Here is a 25,113-nt window from a genome sequence, read left to right as displayed (position 1 = left end):
TGCATTGTGTGTAAGGGTTGAATTGCTTGTGTGTGTGTGTCTGTGTGTAATGCATTGTGTGTTTTTCTGTGTGCAAGGGGTGCATTGTGTGTGTGTGATGGATGTCAATCTCTCCCCCCTCCCTTGTCACTCTCTTCTCCCCCTCTCCCTCCCTCGTCACTCTCTTCTCAACCCCCCTTGTTCCTCTCTTCTCCCCCCCCATGTCCCTCTCTTCTCCCCCCTCTTGTCCCTCTCTTCTCCCCCCTCCTCCCTTGTCACTCTCTTCTCCCCTGTGTGTCCCTCTCTTCTCCCCCTCCCTTGTCACTCTCGTCTCCCCCGTTGTCACTCTCTTCTCCCCTCCCCACTCTCATTCCCCCTCCTAATCCCGTCAATTCCCCTCCCTGTCAATTTATCCCCCCCCCTTTCAATTTATTCCCCCCACCCTGCCTGTCCATTTATTCCCCCACCCTGCCTGTCCATTTCCCCCCCCCTCCCTGTCCATTTATCCCCCCCGTCCATTTATCCCCCCCCCTCCCTGTCCATGTATTCCCTCCCCCTCCTGTCCATTTATTCCCTCCCCCTCCCTGTCCATTTATTTCCCCCCCTCCCTGTCCATTTATTTCCCCCCCTGTCCATTTATCCCCCCCCGGTCCATTTATTCCCCCTTCCCTGTCTGTCCATTTATTCCCCCCTCCCTGTCTGTCCATTTATTCCCCCCACCCTGCCTGTCCATTTATTCCCCCCTCCCTGTCCTCCCCCCTCCCTGTCCATTTATCCCCCCCCTGTCCATTTATTTCCCCCCTCCCTGTCCATTTATCCCCCCCTCCCTGTCCATTTATTTCTCCCCCCTCCCTGTCCATTTATTTCTCCCCCCCCCCTCTTCATTGATTTCTCCTCCTCCCCTCCCTGTCCATTTATTTCTCCCCCCCCCCCCTTCATTGATTTCTCCTCCTCCCCTCCCTCTCCATGTATTTATCTCCCCCCCCCTCTCTATTTATTCCCCCCACCCTCCCCTACCTCTATAGTAGCGTGGCCGAGCTCTGTATCATGGTCCGCGGGTACAGGGAGCTTTTGTTTCCTGTACCCGGCGGACTAACAGGAAGTGAACACCAGTGTTCACTTCCTGTTAGTCCGTCCGAGTACAGGAGACAGATGCTCCCTGTACCGGCGGACAATACTGCGCTCGGTCACGCTACAGAGAGGGAGTGACAGGAGGGAGCGCTGAGCGCTTCCCTCCTGTCAGCCCCCTCCCTCTCCTCATGCTGCGCCCGGGCGGTGCGCCCTCATGGACGCACCAGCCCGGGCAAAGCTGCAGCCGCCTGAGGCTCTCTACAGAGCGCTCGGGCGGCTGCAGCATTAGGGGGGCCGGCGCTCCTGGCGGCGCCCCTTCCCAAGGGGCGCCCTAGGCGGCTGCCTAGTCCGCCTTACAGGTAGCGCCGGCCCTGAATCAAAATCCTCTTAAGGTGCAAGTTTATTGGGTTATTCAGTTCATTAATTTGGATATATGAATGAATCGAATTTTGGAATCAATGAATTCAGGGACTTTAAGGATTTTATTTAGACTAATGCAGGGCTGCCCAACAGGTAGATCCCCAGATGTTGTGGAACTATAACGCCCAAGATGCTTTGCATGCCTTTAGAGTGCATTTAGAATGACAAAGCATCATGGGGGTTGTAGTTCTACAACATCTGAGGGTCTACATGTTGGGCAGCCCTGTTCTAATGCCTTAAATGTTTTTAAACATGTCTAGTTTTGTGGTATATTAGATCCAGAGATATTTTCTTAATCATTTCTCCAACAGATGTTAATTCTGTTTCCTAACGCAGTCGTAACCTAACTCAGTCCTCATGGATCACCAACAGTCCAGGTTTTGTCATTTTCTCCATTTGCATGAAAAAGGGAAATACATAAACCCTGGACTGTTGGCGGTACATGAGGGCTGGGTTGGGGACAACTGGACTAGCACAACTGAGGTCTACCATATTTTTAGGGAATCATTTTCTAAACATCATATTGTGTAATGTAGTCAAAAATAGCACAATTGATGCTTCCAATCTTGGCTTATTTTGGACTAAATTTTACCAGTAGTTTTGTAACTCACCATGAATTACTCTTAATAATTTGTTTAATTAATAGACCTGCTAAGAAAAGAATACAATGACCTTAAAGGGATTCTATAGTGCCTGGAATACAAAGTTCTATTTCTGGCACTTTAAAGGACCACTCTAGGCACCCAGACCACTTCAGCTTAATGAAGTGGTCTGGGTGCCAGGTCCAGCTAGGGTTAACCCATTTTTTTTTATAAACATAGCAGTTTCAGAAAAACTGCTATGTTTATAAATGGGTTAATCCAGCCCTCAAATCCTCTAGTAGCTGTCTCACTGACAGCCGCTAGAGGCGCTTGCGTGATTCTCACTGTGAAAATCAGTGAGAGCACGCAAGCGTCCATAGGAAAGCATTGATAATGCTTTCCTATGAGACCGGCTGAATGCGCGCGCAGCTCTTGCCGCGCGTGCGCATTCAGCCGAATGGTAGGAGAGGAGGAGGATCGGAGGAGGAAAGCTCCCCGCCCAGCACTGGAGAAAGGTAAGTTTTAACCCCTTTCATCTCTCCAGAGCCCGGCGGGAGGGGGTCCCTGAGGGTGGGGGCACCCTCAGGGCACTATAGTGCCAGGAAAACGAGTATGTTTTCCTGGTACTATAGTGGTCCTTTAACACGGGATATAAGTTACTGGCTGTTAAAGGAAGGAAATGCTGAATTGTTCAAACCTTGGCAACCAAAGTCCTCACTGTAATTGCAGAATTTAAATTGTATAGAATGTTTACAGATTTTTTAATTTCTCAGTTGCTTGTTTTCAATGATTTGGAAGATGCCCAAAACAGTCAGGAAGTGCATCTCGCACACTCTCCATCTTCAAAAATGTGATTACTATATAGATAAAAAATATTTAAAGATATCTAAAAAAAAAAATAAGGACCACTTATACTCAGGGTATGTGCCTGTAAGCAGTTGCCTACTCTGGCTACCGGTGTGTTCTGCCCTCGTGAAACCCCAGGATGTGATTGATATGTAGTGAAAGCCATATTGTTGTTTAATTTTCTGGAGCCGGTAGCAGTAAGTTCACTCTCTGGACTCAGTTATAGAAATATAATGTTTTAAAATAAACAAATAAAAGTTTATAATTTGAAAGAGTGGGAAAATTAGGGAAGAAAATACTTGGCATCACGCTTTGTCATGTCTGCATACCTAAAATGTTGGCACAAAGAATTTGCTGCATTTATGACATTTATGCAATTGTCCTCTAAGTGCTCCATACAGGGAATTGTATGGGATTCAAACTGAGTTTCCCATTTTAGATCAAAATTGCTAAAGTAAAATCATAAAAATTTTCTGTGTCGGCTATTTTTTCTGTGTCGGCTATTCCACTTTGAATTCACTTTGCATTCCCAATAATTCTCACCTTATTGAATAAACCTGGTTTGTTTATGATTGTCTTATGATGATACATGTAGTAGGCCATTGGCTTCAGGACCTTATGGGGTCTATAGATAAAATTATTACGTTTTGGCCTACACAGAGGCCTTATCAAGCTTGATAGAGGCCTCTTTAGGCTGAAACGGTGCACTTTTTGTTTCAAGAAACCTGACTTCCTGCAGCAATCCTAAGTTCCTGGACCTAATTTATTTTATCTACTAAAGTGGGTTTTGCCAACCATGGTCCTGATAAGCACCAGGATTCCTAAGTGTGAGTGCATTATCCTCAGTTTGGGAATTACGTATGGGGTCTATTGACCAAACAGTAAGCTGGAATTAGTGTAACCAATTTAGAAATTTAACTCCAAAAGAGAACTGGAGTTTGATGGATTTTTTTTGCAAACCAGTTGTTTTGACCTAAGTTTTGTCCACATACTGTAAGGTAAGACACCTTTGTGTAAGGGATATTAATTACCAAATAAATAAAATGATAAAGATATACCTCTTTCTGCCTTATGAAAAAAATAATTGAAAAATCTAAATTCTTTACCGTGTACGTTCTACTATGACAACATTCACATAATCAAACAATGCAACGTTTAAATGTGCTTTGTACAAGATAGTGAAATTACAGTTATACGTGCTGAACCTGGAAAAATCTCAGCACAAGCAATAAAGCCTTATTAATACCAAACAGCCTTGATATGGCATAATTTCCTTTTCGAGTGTGTAAGAGAAGCAATATGACATGAAAACACAAAGAGCATCCGTAATGCAATAGTGAAGCCCTTCTAATTTTCCAGATGGGAGTCTAAATGAGATTTATATACAGACCATATGGAGCCTCCAACCAAATTCTAGGATTGAAATAAAATCAATCCCTGAGTCATAAAACTCTATGAATGTCATTTTTAATGAGAGAGTCACATTCTGGCCATGGTGATACATTCACATCTATATACTCTGGGTGTTATTGTTTTGTAATACGTGTCTGTGCGTATATAACAGCAAGTTACTTGCAAGGTATCTGGATTGTCCTGTTCTTGCACATGAAAAGATGGATAGACAGACAGACGGATAGACAGACAGACATACACACACACACAGATAATAGATAGATAGATAGACAGACACACGCAGATAATAGACAGACAGACACACAGACACACACAGATAGTAGATAGATAGACAGACACACACACACACACAGATAATAGATAATAGATAGATAGATAGATAGATAGATAAACACAGATAATAGATAGACAGACAGACACACAGACAAACACAGATGATAAATAGATAGACAGACACACACACAGATAATAGATAGATAGATCGACAGACACACACACACAGATAATAGACGGACAGATATATAGACAGACAGACACACACACAGATAATAGACAGATAGACAGACAGACACACACACACACACACACACACACACAGATAATAGATAGATAGATAGATAGATAGATAGATAGATAGACAGACACACACACATACACAGATAATAGATAGACAGACAGACACACACAGATAATAGACAGACAGACAGACACATAGACAACCAGACAGACAGGTAACAGATAGGTTCTCTATCTATTCTCTGTCTGCAATGGGTTAGAGAAGTCTGGTCCATCGCTGAAGAGCCAGAGATCCTGCCCTCTTATGAGTTTCTTTGCTTCTGACTCTGCATTACTTAGTGGAAGTGACATGGACAATGTGTTTCACATGATTCTGCTCAATACATCTATCACATTTATTTTACAGGACCTGACGACACTGCAAAGCGGATTATGGAAAATTGAGATGCCCGGTATATTTTTGGTGATCCTTTTCTTTGCAGTTGCTCTTATTGGCTCTATGGTAAGTTGCCGAGGTGACATTTTCAAACTTTACTTTCACTTGCAACAACAAAGTCTCCCAAAATCTTTCGAAAACATTGTAGGGCTATGTGGTTATTTACCAAAGTGAGGATTATCTGAAATTCAAAATTAATTTCAAACTTAAAGCAAAAATAGCCCTGGGATGAGGCACCTGTGACAAGGAGGGGTGCAGACAGGGCCAGTGCACGGATTTCTGCCGCCTTAGGCAAAGATCCATTTTGCCGCCCCCTCATGAAAGCAAATACAATCTCACATAGGTTTATTCACTAAACTCTGAATTGCAGTGAGTTGAAAACCAAATTGCAAAGTTTAAGCAAAAACAGCTGAACTGTGACTGTAGCCAAATTGGAGAATTCTTCTAGATCAGCTATTTTGGCCTAAATTTTGCCATATGGTTTCCAGTTAGGTCTGCCTAATACACACATACTGCTTAATGTGTACATCCATACACACACACTGCTTAATGTGTACATCCATACACACACACTGTTTAATGCCTACATCCCTAAACACATACTGCTTAATGTGTACATCCATACACACATACTGCCCAATACAGCATCCAAACACACACACTGCCTAATACCTACATCCATACACACACACTGCTTAATGTGTACATCCATACACACACACTGTTTAATGCCTACATCCCTAAACACATACTGCTTAATGTGTACATCCATACACACATACTGCCCAATACAGCATCCAAACACACACACTGCCTAATACCTACATCCATACACACACACTGCTTAATACCTACATCCATACACACACACTGCTTAATACCTACATCCATACACACACACTGCTTAATACCTACATCCACACACACATACTGCCTAATACAGCATCCATACACACACACTGAATAATACCTACATCCATACACACACACTGCTTAATACCTACATCCATACACACACACTGCTTAATGTGTACATCCATACACACACACTGTTTAATACCTACATCCCTAAACACATACTATCTATACACACATACTGCCCAATACAGCATCCATACACACACACTGCTTAATACCTACATCCATATACACACACTGCCTAATACCTACATCCATACACACACACTGCTTAATACCTACATCCATACACACACACTGCCTAATACCTACATCCATACACACACTGCTTAATACCTACATCCATATACACACACTGCCTACTACCTACATCCATACACCCACACTGCCTAATACCTACATCCATACACACATACTGCCCAATACCTACATCCATATACACACGCTGCCTAATACCTACATCCATACACACACACTGTTTAATACCTACATCCCTAAACACATACTGCTTAATGTGTACATCCATACACACATACTGCCCAATACAGCATCCATACACACACACTGCTTAATACCTACATCCATGCACACACACTGCCTAATACCTACATCCATATACACACGCTGCCTAAAACCTACATCCATATACACATACTGCCTAATACCTACATCCATACACACACTGCCTAATATCTACATCCATACACACACACTGCCTAATACCTACATCCATACACACACTGCCTAATACCTATATCCATACACACATGCTGCCCAATACCTACATCCATATACACATACTGCCTAATACCTACATCCATACACACACTGTCTAATACATGCATCCATGCACGCATACTGCTTAATGCGTACATTGTTGATTGGATACATAATTTATCAATGTGATAAATTATGTATTGAACGCATTTGGTGAATTTATAATAACACAAGCCAGACGAGCACACACATTGACAGACACATTCACTCTCTGACAGACACACACTGGCTGACACACACACTCACTGATGGACACACACTCACTGACAGACATACACTCACTGACAGACATACACTCACCCATTGACACACATACACTCACTCATTGACACACATACACTCACTCACCGACAGACACACACACAGAAAGTCACTGACAGACATACACTCACTCACCGACAGACACACAAACACTTACTGACAAACACACAAACACACACTCACAGACATTCACTCACTGACAGATACACACACACACACACACAGACACTCACTGACAGACATACGCTCACTCACTGACAGACACACACACAGACACTCACTGACATACATACACTCACTCATTGACAGACACACACACACACTCACTGACAGACATACTCTCACTCACTGACACACACACACACACAGACACTCACTGACAGACATACACTCACTCACTGACAGACAAACATACAGACACTCACTGACATACATACACTCACTCACTGAATAACAGAACGACACACACAGACAGACAGACACTCACTGACATACATGCACTCACTCACTGACAGACACACACAGGCAGACACTCAATGAAAGACACATACATACACACAGACACAATTACTGACACACAGACTCACACAATTTTATTTTTTGAGGCCCATCCAGCCTCCCTACCTTCCTGGGGTCCAGTGTGGGGAAGCTCCTCACTCTTCCAGTACGCTGTTTAGTATGCCAAGTCCGGAATTATGTCATATTCAGGCTCCCGGCATCACAGAGGGCGTGCAGGGGAGGAGTTGGAGGCTGCAAGAAGAGCCTCCCTCTCCTCCGGTCACTGGAATTTGTTGACAGAGAAGGCACCTGCTATCAAGGTAAGCAGGTGCCTGCTCTGTCTTACCCAGCACAGCTTTGGGGGCGCCTTAAGGTGGCCACCTCCTGTACCCCCTGTGATAGGGCTCCTCTTGGCGCCCCCATTTTCGGGCACCTGGAGGATAGGCTCGGCGCTGGAGAGGGAGGGGGGTGGGGCAGCTCAATGGCCCCTCGCCCAGCACTGTGGCCCAAGACAGGGGCAGCCCAGGAAACACCCCGGTGGGCACCCCCAGCAGGCCGGCGCTCTAGGAGAATGCCTAGTTCGCCTAATGGTTGCGCCGGCCCTGGATGCAAAAGCAAGGAGTTGGTCAAGATTCATAAATATACATATGAACCAGGGGGCTACACTCACCTGAACATGCATAAATTCACAGATGGCAATCTAAAACAAAATAAGCATAGCTCACTGACACAGCGGTAGTGCAAAACTGTAGTAAAAGCCTAAGTGTAAAGCAATCACCATGGCAATTACAAAACTGTGTCATTGCTCCATATTTAGTGTTACGGTACCGTCTTCCGAGCTCCGATCGGACGTATCGCCCCTTTCAGCCGAGCAGTAATAGGACCTAAGCAGCATACAATCTCCATAAGCAGTCCTTAGTCACTAGTAATCCCGGTTCCCCCAATAACGAGACCAAGCTCCATTATGAGGGTAAAACATGGAGGACTGGTTCATCCAGCCTGCCTTTTATTTCCATTTCACACATACAGGCCACACCCAGGGGGAGGCATAAAATAACCAATGGCATAGATGTTACATCCCACACATCCCCTCCCCTTGGTGTGACACATAATCCCATTATACATACAGTTTGAAATATACTTTTACACCCCTTTCATAACTTTAAATCCATATATCATATTCACATAAAAATCACATATTCAGACTCAGCATACTTTAAACATAAACACTCTCAAAAATCATACCAATCCCTTCAGTAAATAAAAAGTTAGCCGGAAGTCCTTTTATGACCGACCGCAAGCACCTTTTCTTGCCCAAAATAGTTCCCTGGATTCGGGCTGTGCGGTCGGTCACTTTCTAGCATAAAAATGGTTAAGTCCCGTTCGGAGTGGAGTCGGTACTTCGATTTTAGTCGAAGTGTCGAAGTGCCGTTGATAATACGGGTCGGCGTGTTCGAAGTTAAAATGGCCGCCGCCACGTGGTCCTTTGTCCGATGCCGGCCCCTTCGATGACTTCGGTAACTTCGACAGCTTCGACTGTGTTTGAAGTGTCATTTACAAAAAGTATTAATCCTTCGCATTATCTCCCAGGGATCATAAGTACTGGGCAAATCAGACGAACCCAGTAGGTTTAGTCCATACGGATGGGTCTGTCACATGGCTCCCTCCTTGTGGGACACTCCGGCAAACCCGGCTTGACCCTGTGGCGGGTCAACTTGGGGATGACCGGACTGAGAAGAAATAGGGATGTCTGTTTGCCGGGATAACCCATCCGCATTCCCATTCTGCTTACCGGGTCGGTAGCTGATGGTGAAATTATAAGGCTGCAATGCCAAACTCCACCTCAGCAGCCTGCCATTGTCTCCTGAGACACGGTTAAGCCAGACAAGGGGGTTGTGGTCTGTTACGAGAGAAAATTCTTGTCCGTATAAATAAGGGCTCAGTTTCTTCAGTGCCCAGACCAGGGCTAAACACTCTTTCTCCACTGCCGCATAACTCACTTCTCGAGGTAGTAACTTTCTGCTGAGATATGCGACAGGGTGCTCCCCTCCATCCTCCCCGACCTGGCTCAGCACAGCCCCCAGTCCATACATGGAAGCATCTGTGTGGACAAGAAAACGTTTGTTAGGGACTGGGGCAGCCAGGACAGGTGCATTCACAAGAGCCTGCTTCAGGGCCTGAAACGCGGCTTCACAAGCTGGAGACCACAGGACCTGCCTAGGTAGGTTCTTTTTAGTCAGGTCAGTCAGGGGCTTGGCAATCGTGCTGTAGTCGGGGACAAAACGCCGATAATACCCTGCCGTCCCTAGGAAGGCTAGCACTTGGGTCTTGGTGATAGGTGTGGGCCAGTTAGCTACTGCCTCTACCTTAGCTGGTTCTCCCGCATCCTACCCTGTGACCCAAGTACTGCACTTCTGCCATGCCTAAATGGCACTTGTCCGGTTTCAGAGTCAGGCCGGCGGCCCGAATCTTATCCAGCACTACCCCCACGTGTACTAGGTGGTCTTCCCAGGACTCACTGTAGACCGCGATGTCGTCCAGGTATGCACATGCAAATCCCTGGAAGCCATCGAGGAGCCTATCCACCATACGTTGGAAGGTAGCCGGAGCATTCTTCATCCCGAATGGCATAACCTTGAACTGGTATAGGCCAAACGGGGTGACGAATGCCGACTTGGGGATAGCATCCTCGGCCAGGGGGATCTGCCAGTACCCTTTACATAGGTCAATGGTGGTCAGATAGCGCCCCCTGGCAATGCGGTCTAATAACTCGTCTACCCGGGGCATCGGGTAGGCGTCAGTGGTAGTCCGCTCGTTGAGCCGCCTGTAATCCACACAAAACCGGGTGGTCCCATCTTTCTTAGGCACTAGGACTACAGGCGAAGCCCACGGACTATCTGAGTGCTCAATAACCCCCAGCCGGGTCATCTCCTGTATCTCCTTCCGCATTCCTTCCCGGACTGCTTCAGGGATACGGTATGGGGGTTGTCGTAAGGGGTTCTGTCCGGGTGTCTCGACCTTGTGCACAGCTAGGGTAGTGTACCCGGGTTCTTGGGAGAACGTCGCCTGCTTCTCCCACAGAAGCTGCCTTGCCTGTTCCTTCTCGGCCGGGTTTAGTCGGTCTCCTAGCTGCACAAGGCTGGTAAGGTCGGTCTGGGGATCTTTTTCTAACAGGTCAGGTAAGGGTAAGTTCTCTGGGTCGTCAGTAGCTGGGGCACAAACTGCCGCAACATCCTCTGGTCGCTCCTGATACTCCTTGAGCATGTTCACATGAAAGGATCGCTGAACCCTTTCATCTGAACAGCTGGCTATAAGGTAGGTAGTATCACACACCTGAGCTAACACCTTATACGGGCCCTGCCAAGATGCTTGCATCTTGTTTGCCTTCACAGGTTTGAGCACTAGAACCTTCTGCCCAACCTGGAAGACCCGCTGTCGGGCACCCCGATCGTACCATCGTTTCTGTCTCCCCTGGGCTGCCCGGAGATTTTCCCTTACCATCAGGGATAGTTTCTCCATGCGGTCCCGGAGTTCCAGAACATATGGCACTATGGGGGTTCCTTCTTGCTCCGTCTCCCCCTCCCAGTGTCCTCTAATGAGATCTAGGGGTCCACGAACCCTTCTCCCATAGAGTAACTCAAAGGGGGAGAACCCAGTAGATTCCTGAGGCACCTCTCTGTATGCAAATAGCAGATGAGGCAGGAATCGCTCCCAGTCCCTGCAAGTGTCAGTAAAGGTCCTCAGCATCTGTTTGAGGGTGCCATTAAATCGCTCGCAGAGACCGTTAGTCTGTGGATGATATGGTGAACTAAGTAGCGGTTTGATGCCACACACCTTCCACAGCTGCTGGGTGAGCACAGCGGTAAACTGAGTTCCCTGATCAGAGAGGATCTCCTGAGGGAACCCGACCCTAGTAAAAATTTTAACCAGGGCATCAGCAACCGTCTCTGCCTCTATATTAGACAGCGCTACTGCCTCTGGGTAACGTGTGGCGTAGTCTACCACAGTAAGAATATATTTCTTACCGGATGGACTAGCCCTGGCCAGTGGACCCACAATGTCAACGGCTATGCGGGAAAAGGGTTCTCCAATGATAGGCATCGGCTGAAGCCTAGCTTTGGGATGATCTCCCCGCTTACCTACCCGTTGACAGGTGTCGCACGTGCTACAATACATCCGCACATCTCGGTTAAAATTAGGCCAGAAAAAGTTTTGGGTGATTCTATGAGCTGTGCGGTGGGAACCTAGATGACCCGCTAACGGCACATCATGCCCAATCCGCAGAATCTCCTGCCGATACTTTGCAGGTACTACTAGTTGTCGTTTCTGCGGAGGGGTATTCGGTTTCTGGGACGGTTTCGGGATCCTGTACAGCCTATCCCCCACCCACTCGTAGTGTTCCCCATCTACTCCTTCTTCCCCAGCGTCGGCCCTGGCCCTGTACGTCGCTAATGTCGGGTCTTCCCTAGTTTCTTTCCCGTACATCTCTGGGGTATCCCAGCCTAACGGGGCCTGGTCTAAGGTACAAGTCGGGGTAGAGAGTCTTACCTGGGTCTCAGCAGCAGGTGGGCCGGCCTCGGCGGCACGGGTCTGGGCACGGGTCGTGACAGCGTCCACTGCAGCGGGACCCATGGGGGCGTAGGCTGAAACAAGGGGAGCCAAGTCATTGCCAAGGAGAACATCAGCGGGTAAATCCTTAATGACCCCCACATTCACGTGTCTAGCGCCCACTCCCCAATCCAAATGTACCCGGGCAACGGGTAGGCGAAATACTGCACCCCCGGCTACTCGTACTGCCACGGTATCCCCGGTATGTTGAGCTTCGGACACCAGGTGCTTCTGGAGCAAAGTCAGGGTTGCACCAGTGTCTCGTAGACCACTGACCTCCTTTCCGTCGACTTTTACATTTTGTCGGTGGTGTTGTCGGTTGTCCTGGTGGGCAGCCTGAATGGGGTCTGCCTCATGTAAGATGCCCCAGCATTCCTCTTCCCCTACACAGTGGGCTGCTGGGAGAGGAGCTCGGGGAGGGGCTCCAGCGGGTCTCCTCCAGGACTGGCTCTGGTTTGCAGTGTTCATCGGGCACTCCGGTCGTTTGTGCCCTATCTGATTGCACAGGTAGCACCGACTGGGTTGGGAGTACTCTCGGGAGTTAAACCGGGGTGGACGTTGGTACTGGGCAGACGGAGGGGGTGCGGATGGTCGATTCATGGGAGGCTGATAAGTGGTAGTTGCTGGTTTATATTCCACTCTGGCGGGAGCCTTGCTGATGGAATTGTCCAGTCTGCGGGCATCGGTATACTCATCTGCCAGGCGAGCTGCCTCATGCAGAGTGGAGGGTTTACGGTCCCTTACCCACTCTCTGACCCCTGTTGGCAATTTATCGAAGCAATGTTCCAATAAAAACATCTGCAGCACCTATTCTCCTGACACCGCCTGGCACCCTGCCATCCAGTGGGCAGCTGTGCGATGTACCTTACATGCCCATTCAACGTATGAGTCCCCAGTGGTTTTAGCAGTGTCTCGGAATCTCCTCCGGTATGCCTCGGGTGTAACGGCATACCGGGCAAGTAAAGCTTCCCTGACGGTCACATAATCCCCGATCTCCTCATCAGGAATGGCCCGAAAAGCATCGTTGGCCCGGCCGGATAACTTGCCGGACAGTATAGCAACCCAGTCTTCCAGGGGTACCTTGTGCAGGGCACATTGCCGTTCAAAATCAGCAAGGTACCCATCAATCTCTCCTTCTGTCTCACTGAAGGCTTTAAATGCTGCAAATGGCACTTTCTTTTTGTCCCCCGGGTTTGCTGTGACTGGGGCTGCTGCAGTACCGTTTTGGCGTAGCAGGTTGGCCTCCACAGCGGCTTGAACCTGGGTGATAATCTCTGCAGAGGGGTTGGGGCCATAATGGGCCAGCCTAATTCTTACCGCCCGGTCAAATCTTGCCTCCTCGGGGGTTCTGTCGTCTGGGCTGGGTCCATTGGTTCCCTCTGCCGCTGATACTCCATCCATTTCCAGCAATAAAGCAAAAATGTCCCTCTTCTTGAGGTTACTGGCCTGTCCGCCTCTTTGTTCTAATAAGTCTTTTAGGGTAGCTCTTCTCAGGTTTTGGTATTGTAGTTCCATTTACTCCTGGTCGTAGTGGTCTCTTTGGGCGTTGAGGATCATCCCGTCGCTTGCCACCAGTTGTTACGGTACCGTCTTCCGAGCTCCGATCGTACGTATCGCCCCTTTCAGCCGAACAGTAATAGGACCTAAGCAGCATACAATCTCCATAAGCAGTCCTTAGTCACTAGTAATCCCGGTTCCCCCAATAACGAGACCAAGCTCCATTATGAGGGTAAAACATGAACTGAGGACTGGTTCATCCAGCCTGCCTTTTATTTCCATTTCACACATACAGGCCACACCCAGGGGGAGGCATAAAATAACCAATGGCATAGATGTTACATCCCACACATCCCCTCCCCTTGGTGTGACACATAATCCCATTATACATACAGTTTGAAATATACTTTTACACCCCTTTCATAACTTTAAATCCATATATCATATTCACATAAAAATCACATATTCAGACTCAGCATACTTTAAACATAAACACTCTCAAAAATCATACCAATCCCTTCAGTAAATAAAAAGTTAGCCGGAAGTCCTTTTATGACCGACCGCAAGCACCTTTTCTTGCCCAAAATAGTTCCCTGGATTCGGGCTGTGCGGTCGGTCACTTTCTAGCATAAAAATGGTTAAGTCCCGTTCGGAGTGGAGTCGGTACTTCGATTTTAGTCGAAGTGTCGAAGTGCCGTTGATAATACGGGTCGGCGTGTTCGAAGTTAAAATGGCCGCCGCCACGTGGTCCTTTGTCCGATGCCGGCCCCTTCGACGACTTCGGTAACTTCGACAGCTTCGACTGTGTTTGAAGTGTCATTTACAAAAAGTACCAATCCTTCGCATTATCTCCCAGGGATCATAAGTACTGGGCAAATCAGACGAACCCAGTAGGTTTAGTCCATACGGATGGGTCTGTCACATTTAGCATTTGTTTAAGTTTTGCCTTAGTAAAGATGAATAACAAACTAGCAAATTAGCAAATTGACAACATTATTATTTAAAAAAAACACACTGGATAGATCAGCAAGTTTCCGGCAGGTGTGGTATTGTCTTAAAGGGACACTATAGGCATTGAGACCACTTCATCTCATTGAAGTGATTTGGGTGCAGTGTCAATCCCCCTTAGTCCTGCATTGCAAAACATTGTAGATTTAGAGAAACTGCAATGTACAGTTAGTACATTGCAGTACAAAAACTGCCTTCAGTGGTTGTCTACCAGACAAGACAGACACACACTCACGGACCAGCACACACTCTCAGATACACTGACATACACACACATACACTCACTGATTTGACACAATCTGACACATACAATCATTTAGACACACACTGACAGATGCATACACTCGCTGACAGATTCATACACTCACTGACAGACACATATACTTACTGAAAGACACGCACAATCACTCAGACACACACATTCATTGAACACTCACACTCACTGACAGACAGACACACGCACATTAACTGAAACACACACACTCACTGACAGACACACACACTCACTCACACTCACTCACATTCACTGACACACACTCACATTCACTGACACACACACACTCACTCACTCACATTCACTGACACACACTCACTCACTTCCTCACATTCATTGACACACACACAGTCACATTCATTGACAAACACACACATTTTCCCCCAACACTCACAATTATTATTATTATTTTTAATTTAAATCCACCCAGCTTCCCTACTTTTGGGATAACTGGGTGGATTTTTCACCTGGAGTCCAGTGGGGCTGCTGGTCGGCCTGCTGGGCAAGAAGGTGGCCAAAGGTGCAGGCGGGCGGACGCTCTATGTTTTTAGCGAGGGAGCTGTGATCTCTCTGCTCAGCTCCCTTGCACGCCACAGAGTGATGCTGGGAGCCGGACTGACATCATATTCCGGCTCCTGACATCACTGCGGGTCGCGCGAGGCAGCTGAACAGAGAGAGCTCAGGTGAAAGTGCTCCCTCGCTGCCCGCCCGGGAAACAACTGACCGTCTGCCCCAGGGGAGCCCAAAGATGGCCAGCTTACCAGCTGGCCAGCTCTTGGGCCCCCATTAAATGAGGCAAATAAAAGGCATTAGCCTTGGCATTTTGGGGCGGCGTTAATTGCTGCTTCCTGGAAATTGCCGCCCAAGGCAAATGCCTTGATTGCCTCGCGATAGATACATCCCTGTCCAGTGCTAGAGAAAACCCCATATGAAAGCATTGAGCCAATGCTTTCTTACAAAGAATATCTAATGTGCTCGTGGCTAATGTGCATTAGGTCCCCCACTGAATGAAGTTGGAAGAAGCAGATCGTGACCAAGCGCTTAGGGTTCTTGGCACTGTAATCATGGAAGCAAATAAAGGTTAATTTAACCCTTTACAATGCTCGGGGGGAGGGGGGGCACGGGGGCTATGTAACTTGTTAGTGTTAGGAATACATCCTTGTATTCCTAACATTAAAGTGCTCCTTTAAGAACAAAGAAGAAAGGGAATTGGTGGGGCGCATCCAGAACATGCATCTCTCAGTAGTGGCGCCACTATAAACAATATATAAATAAACAAATTAATAGCACAAGCACACACAAAAAATGCAGTTTGACATTTTACAAGGCTGTTTTCTTAAAGGGACACTATAGTCACCTGAACAACTTTAGCTTAATGAAGCAGTTTTGGTGTATAGAACATGCCCCTGCAGCCTCGCTGCTCAATCCTCTGCCATTTAGGAGTTAAATCCCTTTGTTTATGAACCCTAGTCACACCTCCCTGCATGTGACTTGCACAGCCTTCCATAAACACTTCCTGTAAAGAGAGCCCTATTAAGGCTTTCTTAATTGCAAGTTCTGTTTAATTAAGATTTTCTTATCCCTTGCTATGTTAATAGCTTGCTAGACCCTGCAAGAGCCTCCTGTATGTGATTAAAGTTCAATTTAGAGACTGAGATACAATTATTTAAGGTAAATTACATCTGTTTGAAAGTGAAACCAGTTTAGTTTTTTTCCATGCAGGCTCTGTCAATCATAGCCAGGGGAGGTGTGGCTAGGGCTGCATAAACAGAAACAAAGTGATTTAACTCCTAAATGACAGTGAATTGAGCAGTGAAATTGCAGGGAAATGATCTATACACTAAAACTGCTTTATTTAGCTAAAGTAATTTAGGTGACTATAGTGTTCCTTTAAGAGCAAGATGGTTACATTTCATTTAACTGTTGCCTTTGCTGTACATGTTCTGAAATGCTTTGGAAGTTCCATAGCTAAAAGGAAACTATAGAGCCGGGAAAACAAACTCATTTTCTTGGCACTATAGCTTCCCCCTATGGTGACTTACCTGGGTCTAGTGCCGAAGACCCTCTGTGCTTGGTTGGGTCCGCCTTCTCTCTTTCCCCACCAACATCACCTGGCAAGGAAGACCTAATGCACAAGCACTGCAACGACTGCACTCGCATATCCCCATAGGAAAGCATTATTTAATAGTCACCTAACAACTCTGAAGTCCACCTAGTGGCTGTCTGATAGACAGCCACTACAGGTAGAGTTACCCCTAGCAGGTAATTATTGCAGTTTCTTAAAAACTGCAATAATTACCTGCTCAGGGTTAAGGGACTTGGGAAAGTAAAAGTGAACTAAAGTGGTCTGGGTGCCTATAGTGTCCCTTAAGTTTCACTATCTAACAACACAGAATAAATATTATCAGCGTTATTTACTAAAATGAGAATTCAAAGTGAATTTTAGTTTGATAAACATCCAGTAACTGAAAAGAAATAGACAATGGAGAAAGCGCAATTTATGTGATGTTTCATACCAAAAATTCTTTCAAGATTGTTTTGAAACAATCCCCCAATAGTGCTTATACGTCAGCTTAACAAGAAAAATTAAAAGAAACCGTGCTGTCAATTGGCATTTTGTTTTTTGTTTACTTATTTTTTCCCCAATTATAAAATGAATTAGCAAATTGATTCAATTAAAATACTTTGTGTTGTGGAAGCAGAGAGGTAGAATCATACAAGTCAGCTTTTATCAAACACATTTGATTTTTTTTTTTTTTATCATTATCTACTCTGCGATTATTTTACCTGCAACAAAAGGATTTCACGTTACTCTGTAATGTGAAAAACAACAAGAACTGAATGTTTCCACTGTGTTCTAGATGAGGCAGTCAGCCACGTTAAATTAAACACATCTCTTCCTACAAGGCTAAAAAGAAGCTAACAATGGGAATGTGAGTGTATGTCTGTTTGATGCATGCACGAACGCTCGTGTTGTTGTTGTTGTGGAGCGTAGATCTTTCCTGTTCTGTCCAAAGTCCAAAAGCAGGCTTGTCCTCTGCCAGACAAGGTCAACATTGGATTTCAGTTTTTAACTTTTAATTGTAGATATGGTATCTGAGATCCCACAGTGAGCCAGTCCTCTCGGAGGATCGTCGCCAGTCAGTGAGCCGCCAACCATCTTTCACGTACTCTGAATGGACCGACGACAAAACAGAGGAGTTTTTAGACTTTGACCCAGTTCCAGACACTCCTGTTTTTGACTGCTTAATGGATATCAGAGGGGATATCGATCTAGGGACCCTGTCTGTCAAACCCGTGGGGCTGCAGGAGAGGTAAGTTACTTTGACGTGCAGTTCAACGCTTACAGAAAAAAACCCTTTGAAAAAATCTTGCATGTTCCCATACTTGGCTTTCTGCACTAAATTGAAAATTCTTTTATTGTTTATTTTCATTTCCTTACTGTCAACTTCATTCTCTTTTGAAAGGGGGTTGATTCCTAAAATGCTCATGCTATTCTTATTAATACTGCGTCAGGTATAAAAAATAGAACGTTATCTACTTATTGTGCAATAGAACATGACAGCAAATCTATAGATGTATAGACGCAACCACCCTCTCTGTTAACTTCTTTTAGCCATCACTTCCAAATTCCCCTGCAATCTTTTGTTCAAAACCGCATTATATCCTTTAGACTGTAAGCTCATGGGTTATCTAGTGGCTAGATCTCTCTTTACCTTTTGTATTTGTCTGTGTACATTGTATGTTCTCCCCTAATTGTACAACGCTGCGGAATATGTTGGTGCTTTATAAATGGCAGTAATAAATAATATATGCCAGTAATAAACAAAGTTTGCAGGTCATTGCAAAGCAAAATTAAATTAAGCTCATAAAGTCCAACTGTTATTTTAGTTTTGCAGAGGAACAAATTGCTCTGCCATTTTGTACTGTTGTTTCTCTGTAGAGAAACTATAGATAGCATTTTTTATTTATTCCTATCTTTCCTATCTAACACTCGGCTACTTTTGTAGCTCAAAATTCTGCATTCCGGCAGCCAAGAAGGAGAGGGGAGGTAAGCTCTGAACACAGTGAGCACATTGACAGCGAGATTAGCCTGCAATGCATTGTATTGCTCAGATGTCCTGTTTAACTATACTTACTGTATGCGCATCTTATGTCCATATCCAGACATTATTTTTATTTATTTTTGTCATTCTTTATTTTTGCAGTGCTTAGAGTTACAAACAGGCATGTGTTGCCACAACAGCAGGTACAAGCTAATGAAAAATACAGAGTAAACAATATCATGGCATTCAATAACGCCACCATTTTTAGTTAAGTAAAATATACAAAATAAGTATCTAGCAAGTTAGTCTAGTAGGCAGGCAGAACAGTAGCTGTGGCAGACTTAACTTATGGAGTATTGATTACTCCATAATTGAAAGGCATTGGTATAATCACTGGGTTTAAAACATATCTAGCTTGGTAGTAAGGCTTCTCAGCCAGCTTTAACCAATAGTGATATGAAAGACTAAAATAAAGATTCCACTTTGACTGAGCATCCTAGCAATAATGCCTCGTATGAAAGAACTAACATAAAATAAGCCAGCATGTCGAAAATAATAACAACAGTGGGCCCATAGCTAACAAGAGTCACCATCACCAGATTCCCATTGCTGGGCTGTGACTGGGACCTGCATGGAGGTAATGTAGAGGTGTCACAATTTGAGGGTATTCCATGGGTAAATTCGAGAAAGCACTGCTGGTCAGGGCTCTTCACGAGTCCCATGCCTGTGTGGAAGTCGGCAGCACTGGAGCCTGGGTGTTCCCTTGGTCTGAGTCCATCCCCTGTTTGGAACAAGTAGAGGTTCGAAGTGAGGGATGCCGTTTACGACAGGTGATCCTCCGCCTGCATGGCTGATACATTGGGGCAGTGCCTCAGGAGATTCTCAGCTTAGGCATGCAGACAACAGGGTGAGTAAGTCCCTTCCCCGTACAGGCATCCGTAGAGACCCAACTCTCTCCCTCTGTCATGCTTTCCATGGTTCCTTCCAGCGACTGATATGGAATAGCTTGTGCATGATTTTGAAACTTCAGCCAGAAGTCTTGGAGCACCTCATCTAGTCTCAGCAAGATGCGATCCAAGGAGTTCTGATGGGACAAATGCAGGCCCTGCGCGCCAAGTGAGGTGGCAGCCGCCATCTTGAGTGCCTGTCACGAGTTGTGTGCCACAGATCTCACAGACCGAGGGATCGAGGGACGGCTTTAGTTATATGCGACAGTCAAGTGGGGACGGGGATAACCCCCGCCGGTCCAAAGGGGGGAGGAGGGTAGGAGGTTCGAGATATCACACAGCTAGCAGGAGAACGGGGAGAGTGGCCACCTCTCCCCAGCTTCAAAGCTCATAGGCCTCAGTGCTGTACCCAGAGCTCCTGGTCGTTTGGAAATCCGAGTGAGGGCTCATACGATTTGGCAGGGCACTCCTGACATGGGTAGTGCACTGTGGTGTTTGTGGTGGCTTGTTGTCCGGAAATATTCATGGTAAAAAAAAATTATTATAGTTAAGCACTTTTCATGTAAAACCCACCATCAATCAATTGCTAAATAATTTGCGCCTCAATATTGACATAGCAAATGAGTACTAAAACCATTACTCTATATATAGAAAAGTACAGGACTAACATATAGACATGAAAGTATTAACAAACAATCTCCAAAAATAAATATATCCAGATTAAGGCTTCCTACTGAACAATATTTAGATAATTTTTCTACGCTAGCAAATAGTTTTATAAGCATGCCACTTCTTTTACATGATGATACATGGGTCCCCATATTATTATTATTTATAAAGCACCAACAAATTCCACAGTGCTGTACAATGGGTGAACTAACAAACACGTATTTGTAACCAGACGAGTTCGACACACAGGAACAGAGGGATTGAGAGCCCTGCTCAATGAGCTTACATGCTAGAGGGAGTGGGGTATAGTGACACAAAAGGTAAGGGTAGGGTTCGAAAAGTAGGTTGTTAGGATAGTATTCACTGAGGGCTTAGTGGTTCTTTTATGACAGTTGCAGGAGAGGAATCATGGTGTGGGGAGACAAGGCTGTTCACAGTTTAATTGATACGCTTTCCTGAAGAAGTTTTCAAAGATTTTTTTTGAAGGAATGGAGATTGGGTGAGAGTATAACAGAGAGGGGAAGGGCGTTCCATAGGAATGGTGCAGCCCTAGAGAAGTCTTTAAGGTGAGCATCACAGGTAGGAGTACGAACAGAGAATAGACGTAGGTCTTCGGCAGAGTATATGGGCCTAGACAGGACATATTTGTGTATTAGGGAGGATAGGCAGTGTGGCGGAACATACGACTAATTTTGCATATTTTACCTTTTATCCGTTCGGGAGTTATGGTATCCGAATACTTTACATTCTACTCCCGAACGAAGAGTAGGAGTAGGAGTAGGAACGAGGACACCCTGGTACCTCATTAGAATGTTCTCACCTTGAAACTTAAGTGCAAAAATGCAAGGGAAGTAATTCATGAATGCTTCTCCTGGGTGGCCTGGCCCCCTTTCGTAAAAGCAAATGCATGTGGTCGGCAGAACAGTGACAGTACTTGCACGCTACCCGTTCTATTTCCCAACCAACTGTGCAAACAACATTCGGGAGATGGGAACTACCAACAGGGGGGAGCATTTGTTCCCTGAAATCAAGAAATTCTCTTGCGTGGTTTTCGCACAAGAACCCCAGAACAGAGACCGGCCAGGGCACCTATTTCCCTGGAACTTTTTTGGGCTGTTCCCTCCTGTCCGGCCGGTCAAATCTTTACCACGGTGGCAATCTAATTCTACCAAGTGATACTTGGCCAGATTATACACTCAGATCAGTAAATTGCCATAATACAGACATTGACTCGAGTATAAGTCGAGTTGGGGTTTTTCAGCACAAAAATGTGCTGAAAAACTCGGCTTATACTCGAGTATATACGGTAATTTGTATATATAAATCATCTGAAAATATTTGTTGCAAATTTATGATAACGAATACTAAAAAAATAGGGCCAGTTGAAATGAATGAAAGGATTAATCTACTTTGGATATGTCTATATTCTTTCTTATCATACAGACGTGGGTCCAATGTCTCCTTGACCCTAGATATGTGTACCCCTGGATGCACAGAACCCTACGCTCACATCATGTCTCCCAGAGAGCAGTCAGCCCGGGAATACCTTGAAACAGCAAGCAATGTCCTAACAGAGGAGGAATTGCATGAGAGAGCTCTGGATTCATTCGCTCTCCAGAAGGAATTTTTTGTGAGTTTTGTTGAGTTTTTTTTGTTTTTATAGTATTAGGCTCTGCCTTTTTGTTTTTACTAGCAGTTGATAAGTGCTTCCAGACTTGAGCACATTGAGAAAATTTGGCTCTGCCAAACAGTTTTCCTGAAAATAGAATATTTTTCGGGACACTTGAATTTTGGCCAAATCATAGTTCACTTCAGCAGAGTTTCGGAATCGAATCAGAAGAACAAATTGCATCAATGAGCCAATCAGAGTGCTACAAAATAGGTACATAATATAACATTATGTATATATTTTGCAATACACGTCAAGGAGCAATTTCAAGTCATTTGATTCACAGACCAAGTAAAAAAAAGTAACTAATAAAGGAAAAAATGGGAGGAGCAGTTAAAACAATATATATATTTATTAAATATTTAATAGTCAAATATAGATTTTCTACGGCTCCTCCTTTTTTCCTTGTATTGCTCACTTCTCACTTGATAAAATCAAAATTTAGCGACTATTCCCTATCCATCAATCAACATTTTTTACCATCAATAATCATTTGAAAAGATCTTTTCAATTTTACCTACTTTGGACAACACTTTAAAAGTTGGCTGTCAGCTCATTAAACTCTCTGTTTGACAAATAGACCTCATAATATCTGAATGATGAATCTCCGAATCGGAAGGAAGCTTTGTGCTTCCCCCATGAAACAGAAACTTTTGTAAACTTTTTTCTTTTTTATCACAAAATTATTACAATAGAATGTTTTTGTAAATTTGTTTAACAATTTAATAATAAACATCAGAAGTTATAAAAACACTTTTTTTCTTTCCCTAGGAAATACCAATGAATTTTGTGGATCCAAAAGAATACGAAATATTGGGTTTAGTAAGAAAAAACAGATACAAAACAATACTACCAAGTAAGACTCACGTCAGTGATTTTAAAAAGAAAAAACTTATATTTTCTATTATAAAATTGTAGTTTATTTTGGCATGATTGTTCTACTCTTTTGCTTTCCGCGCTATTCCTGGGCATTCTGCAAACTCAATTAGATATTACTTAATTTTGTTCAATGTTTTGACCCTCTCTGGTTTCAAAATCTTAAAAAAAAGATCTCTAAGGGTCAAAATATTGTTCACTGTATGTAAAGTTGTGTAATTTCAATAAATCACATTGGATTCATTGCTGTTTGTTGATTCTCAAGAATTAAACTCGGGAAAGTGTGTTAACTTGATTTGTTACAAAAGATTGCTAAGACATAATATTTTATTGTTTTGTATATATGGGAGGAATTATGGACTTAATGTTTTATTGTGTATTGTGCATCATACATTAGACGTGCATTTTTACTTAGAATGGTGTCGTTGCAATATGTTTGGATAAGATTTTCAATTGATCACAATTTGTTTGAAAAATGTTTCAAATTATTTATCTACAACAATTCCCGTAGATTTTAATGGTTACTTCTGTAGATCAATTATTCGAAACGGTTTTCTAACAGATTTTGATCATTTGGAAAAGTTGTTTAAAATTGCAGCATGTGTTTTATGTTCTCTCTCTGTTATATTTTGCAGACCCTCAAACCAGAGTGTGCCTTAAGACACCTGGTCAGGAAGATGATCCACTTAGCGCTTATATCAATGCCAACTACATACGGGTACGTTAAACCTCACTAACTCTACTAACACTTTAATATTTGTGAATAAACTTTTCAAATTATTTAATATTTTTTAATTCATTTTTTAAATTTTGTTTTTTAAAATATTAAAATATCAAAAATCATACATAAAAAAATATATCACTTTGTCAAAAAATCTAAAAAATATTTTTCAAAATATTAACTCATTTGAGCTTATCCAAAGTTGGCCAGCATTGCATTGATCCCTGTTGACTGTATTCGTCTCTCTGTCCCAGGGATATGGAGAAGTGGAAAAAACGTATATTGCAACTCAGGGGCCTACAGTCAATACCGTCACTGATTTTTGGAAGATGGTTTGGCAACAACGATCTCCTATTATTGTGATGATCACCAACATAGAGGAAGTCAATGAAGTAAGAATACTGCTGATAGCAAATCTACTTATTTTACATATCTTCCAGAAAAGCCCATGTATTTAATGTTTGTCTTTGGCAGATATTGACCTAAAATTTTAAATGCAAGACTAAATGGCAGAGAGTTTCCCTTTAAATAAAAAATAAAAACATCTCATGAGAGGATTAAGCCAAGTAGTTGTGTGTCATAGACTGGATCTGATCTGTTTTCTTTAGCTTGCTATTATGCTTATTAATTAGCAGCTTAGACAAACAGGATTTTAGACAACAACAAAAACCACTAGATAAACTGCAGATTTTATGGTTCTATCGTACCCGGCACACTGATCTGTAGAGAAGCCATCAGTGTGAAGAATAAAATATTGCAAGAGTAGGTGTCACAAGGTAAAAAAAAACCCACCCGCAGGGTTTATGACAGCAATGGTCGAAACAAGGAAATAACGTATAACTGGGCCTTGGAATGGCTGGACACACAACATTAGACAGAGATAAAAGCACAGTCAAGATACAACCCGAGGTCAGGGTGACAGAGAGAATGAGAACTAGCCAGAGTCAGGTACACTGTAATCAAACAGGCAAACAACACAGAAAAGGGTTATAGATAAATGCAGGATAAGTATCAAAGCCAAGGTCAATTCCAGAATATTACACAAGGAATCAAGGAACACACTAAAGAGCAGAAACCACAAT

At 44.2% G+C, this 25,113-nt stretch overlaps 1 protein-coding gene across 1 annotated transcript in view; it reads left to right on the top strand.

Annotated features, from left to right (window-relative positions):
- The window catches only part of PTPN5 (protein tyrosine phosphatase non-receptor type 5), a 149,553-nt gene that overhangs the window by 70,345 nt on the left and 54,095 nt on the right, over positions 1-25,113 (top strand). Inside the window, exons 4-9 of the mRNA XM_063437423.1 lie at positions 5,233-5,328; positions 18,191-18,417; positions 22,209-22,395; positions 23,206-23,290; positions 23,946-24,028; positions 24,286-24,423. Coding sequence (XP_063293493.1) covers positions 5,233-5,328; positions 18,191-18,417; positions 22,209-22,395; positions 23,206-23,290; positions 23,946-24,028; positions 24,286-24,423 — 816 coding nt within the window. The remainder of the gene's footprint in view (positions 1-5,232; positions 5,329-18,190; positions 18,418-22,208; positions 22,396-23,205; positions 23,291-23,945; positions 24,029-24,285; positions 24,424-25,113) is intronic.

Source organism: Pelobates fuscus, chromosome 12 (assembly GCF_036172605.1).
Source record: "Pelobates fuscus isolate aPelFus1 chromosome 12, aPelFus1.pri, whole genome shotgun sequence".
In the NCBI taxonomy this organism is placed as follows: Eukaryota; Metazoa; Chordata; class Amphibia; order Anura; family Pelobatidae; genus Pelobates; species Pelobates fuscus.
Note: the sequence above shows the minus strand (reverse complement) of the source record. Positions and strands in the feature narration are given on the sequence as shown.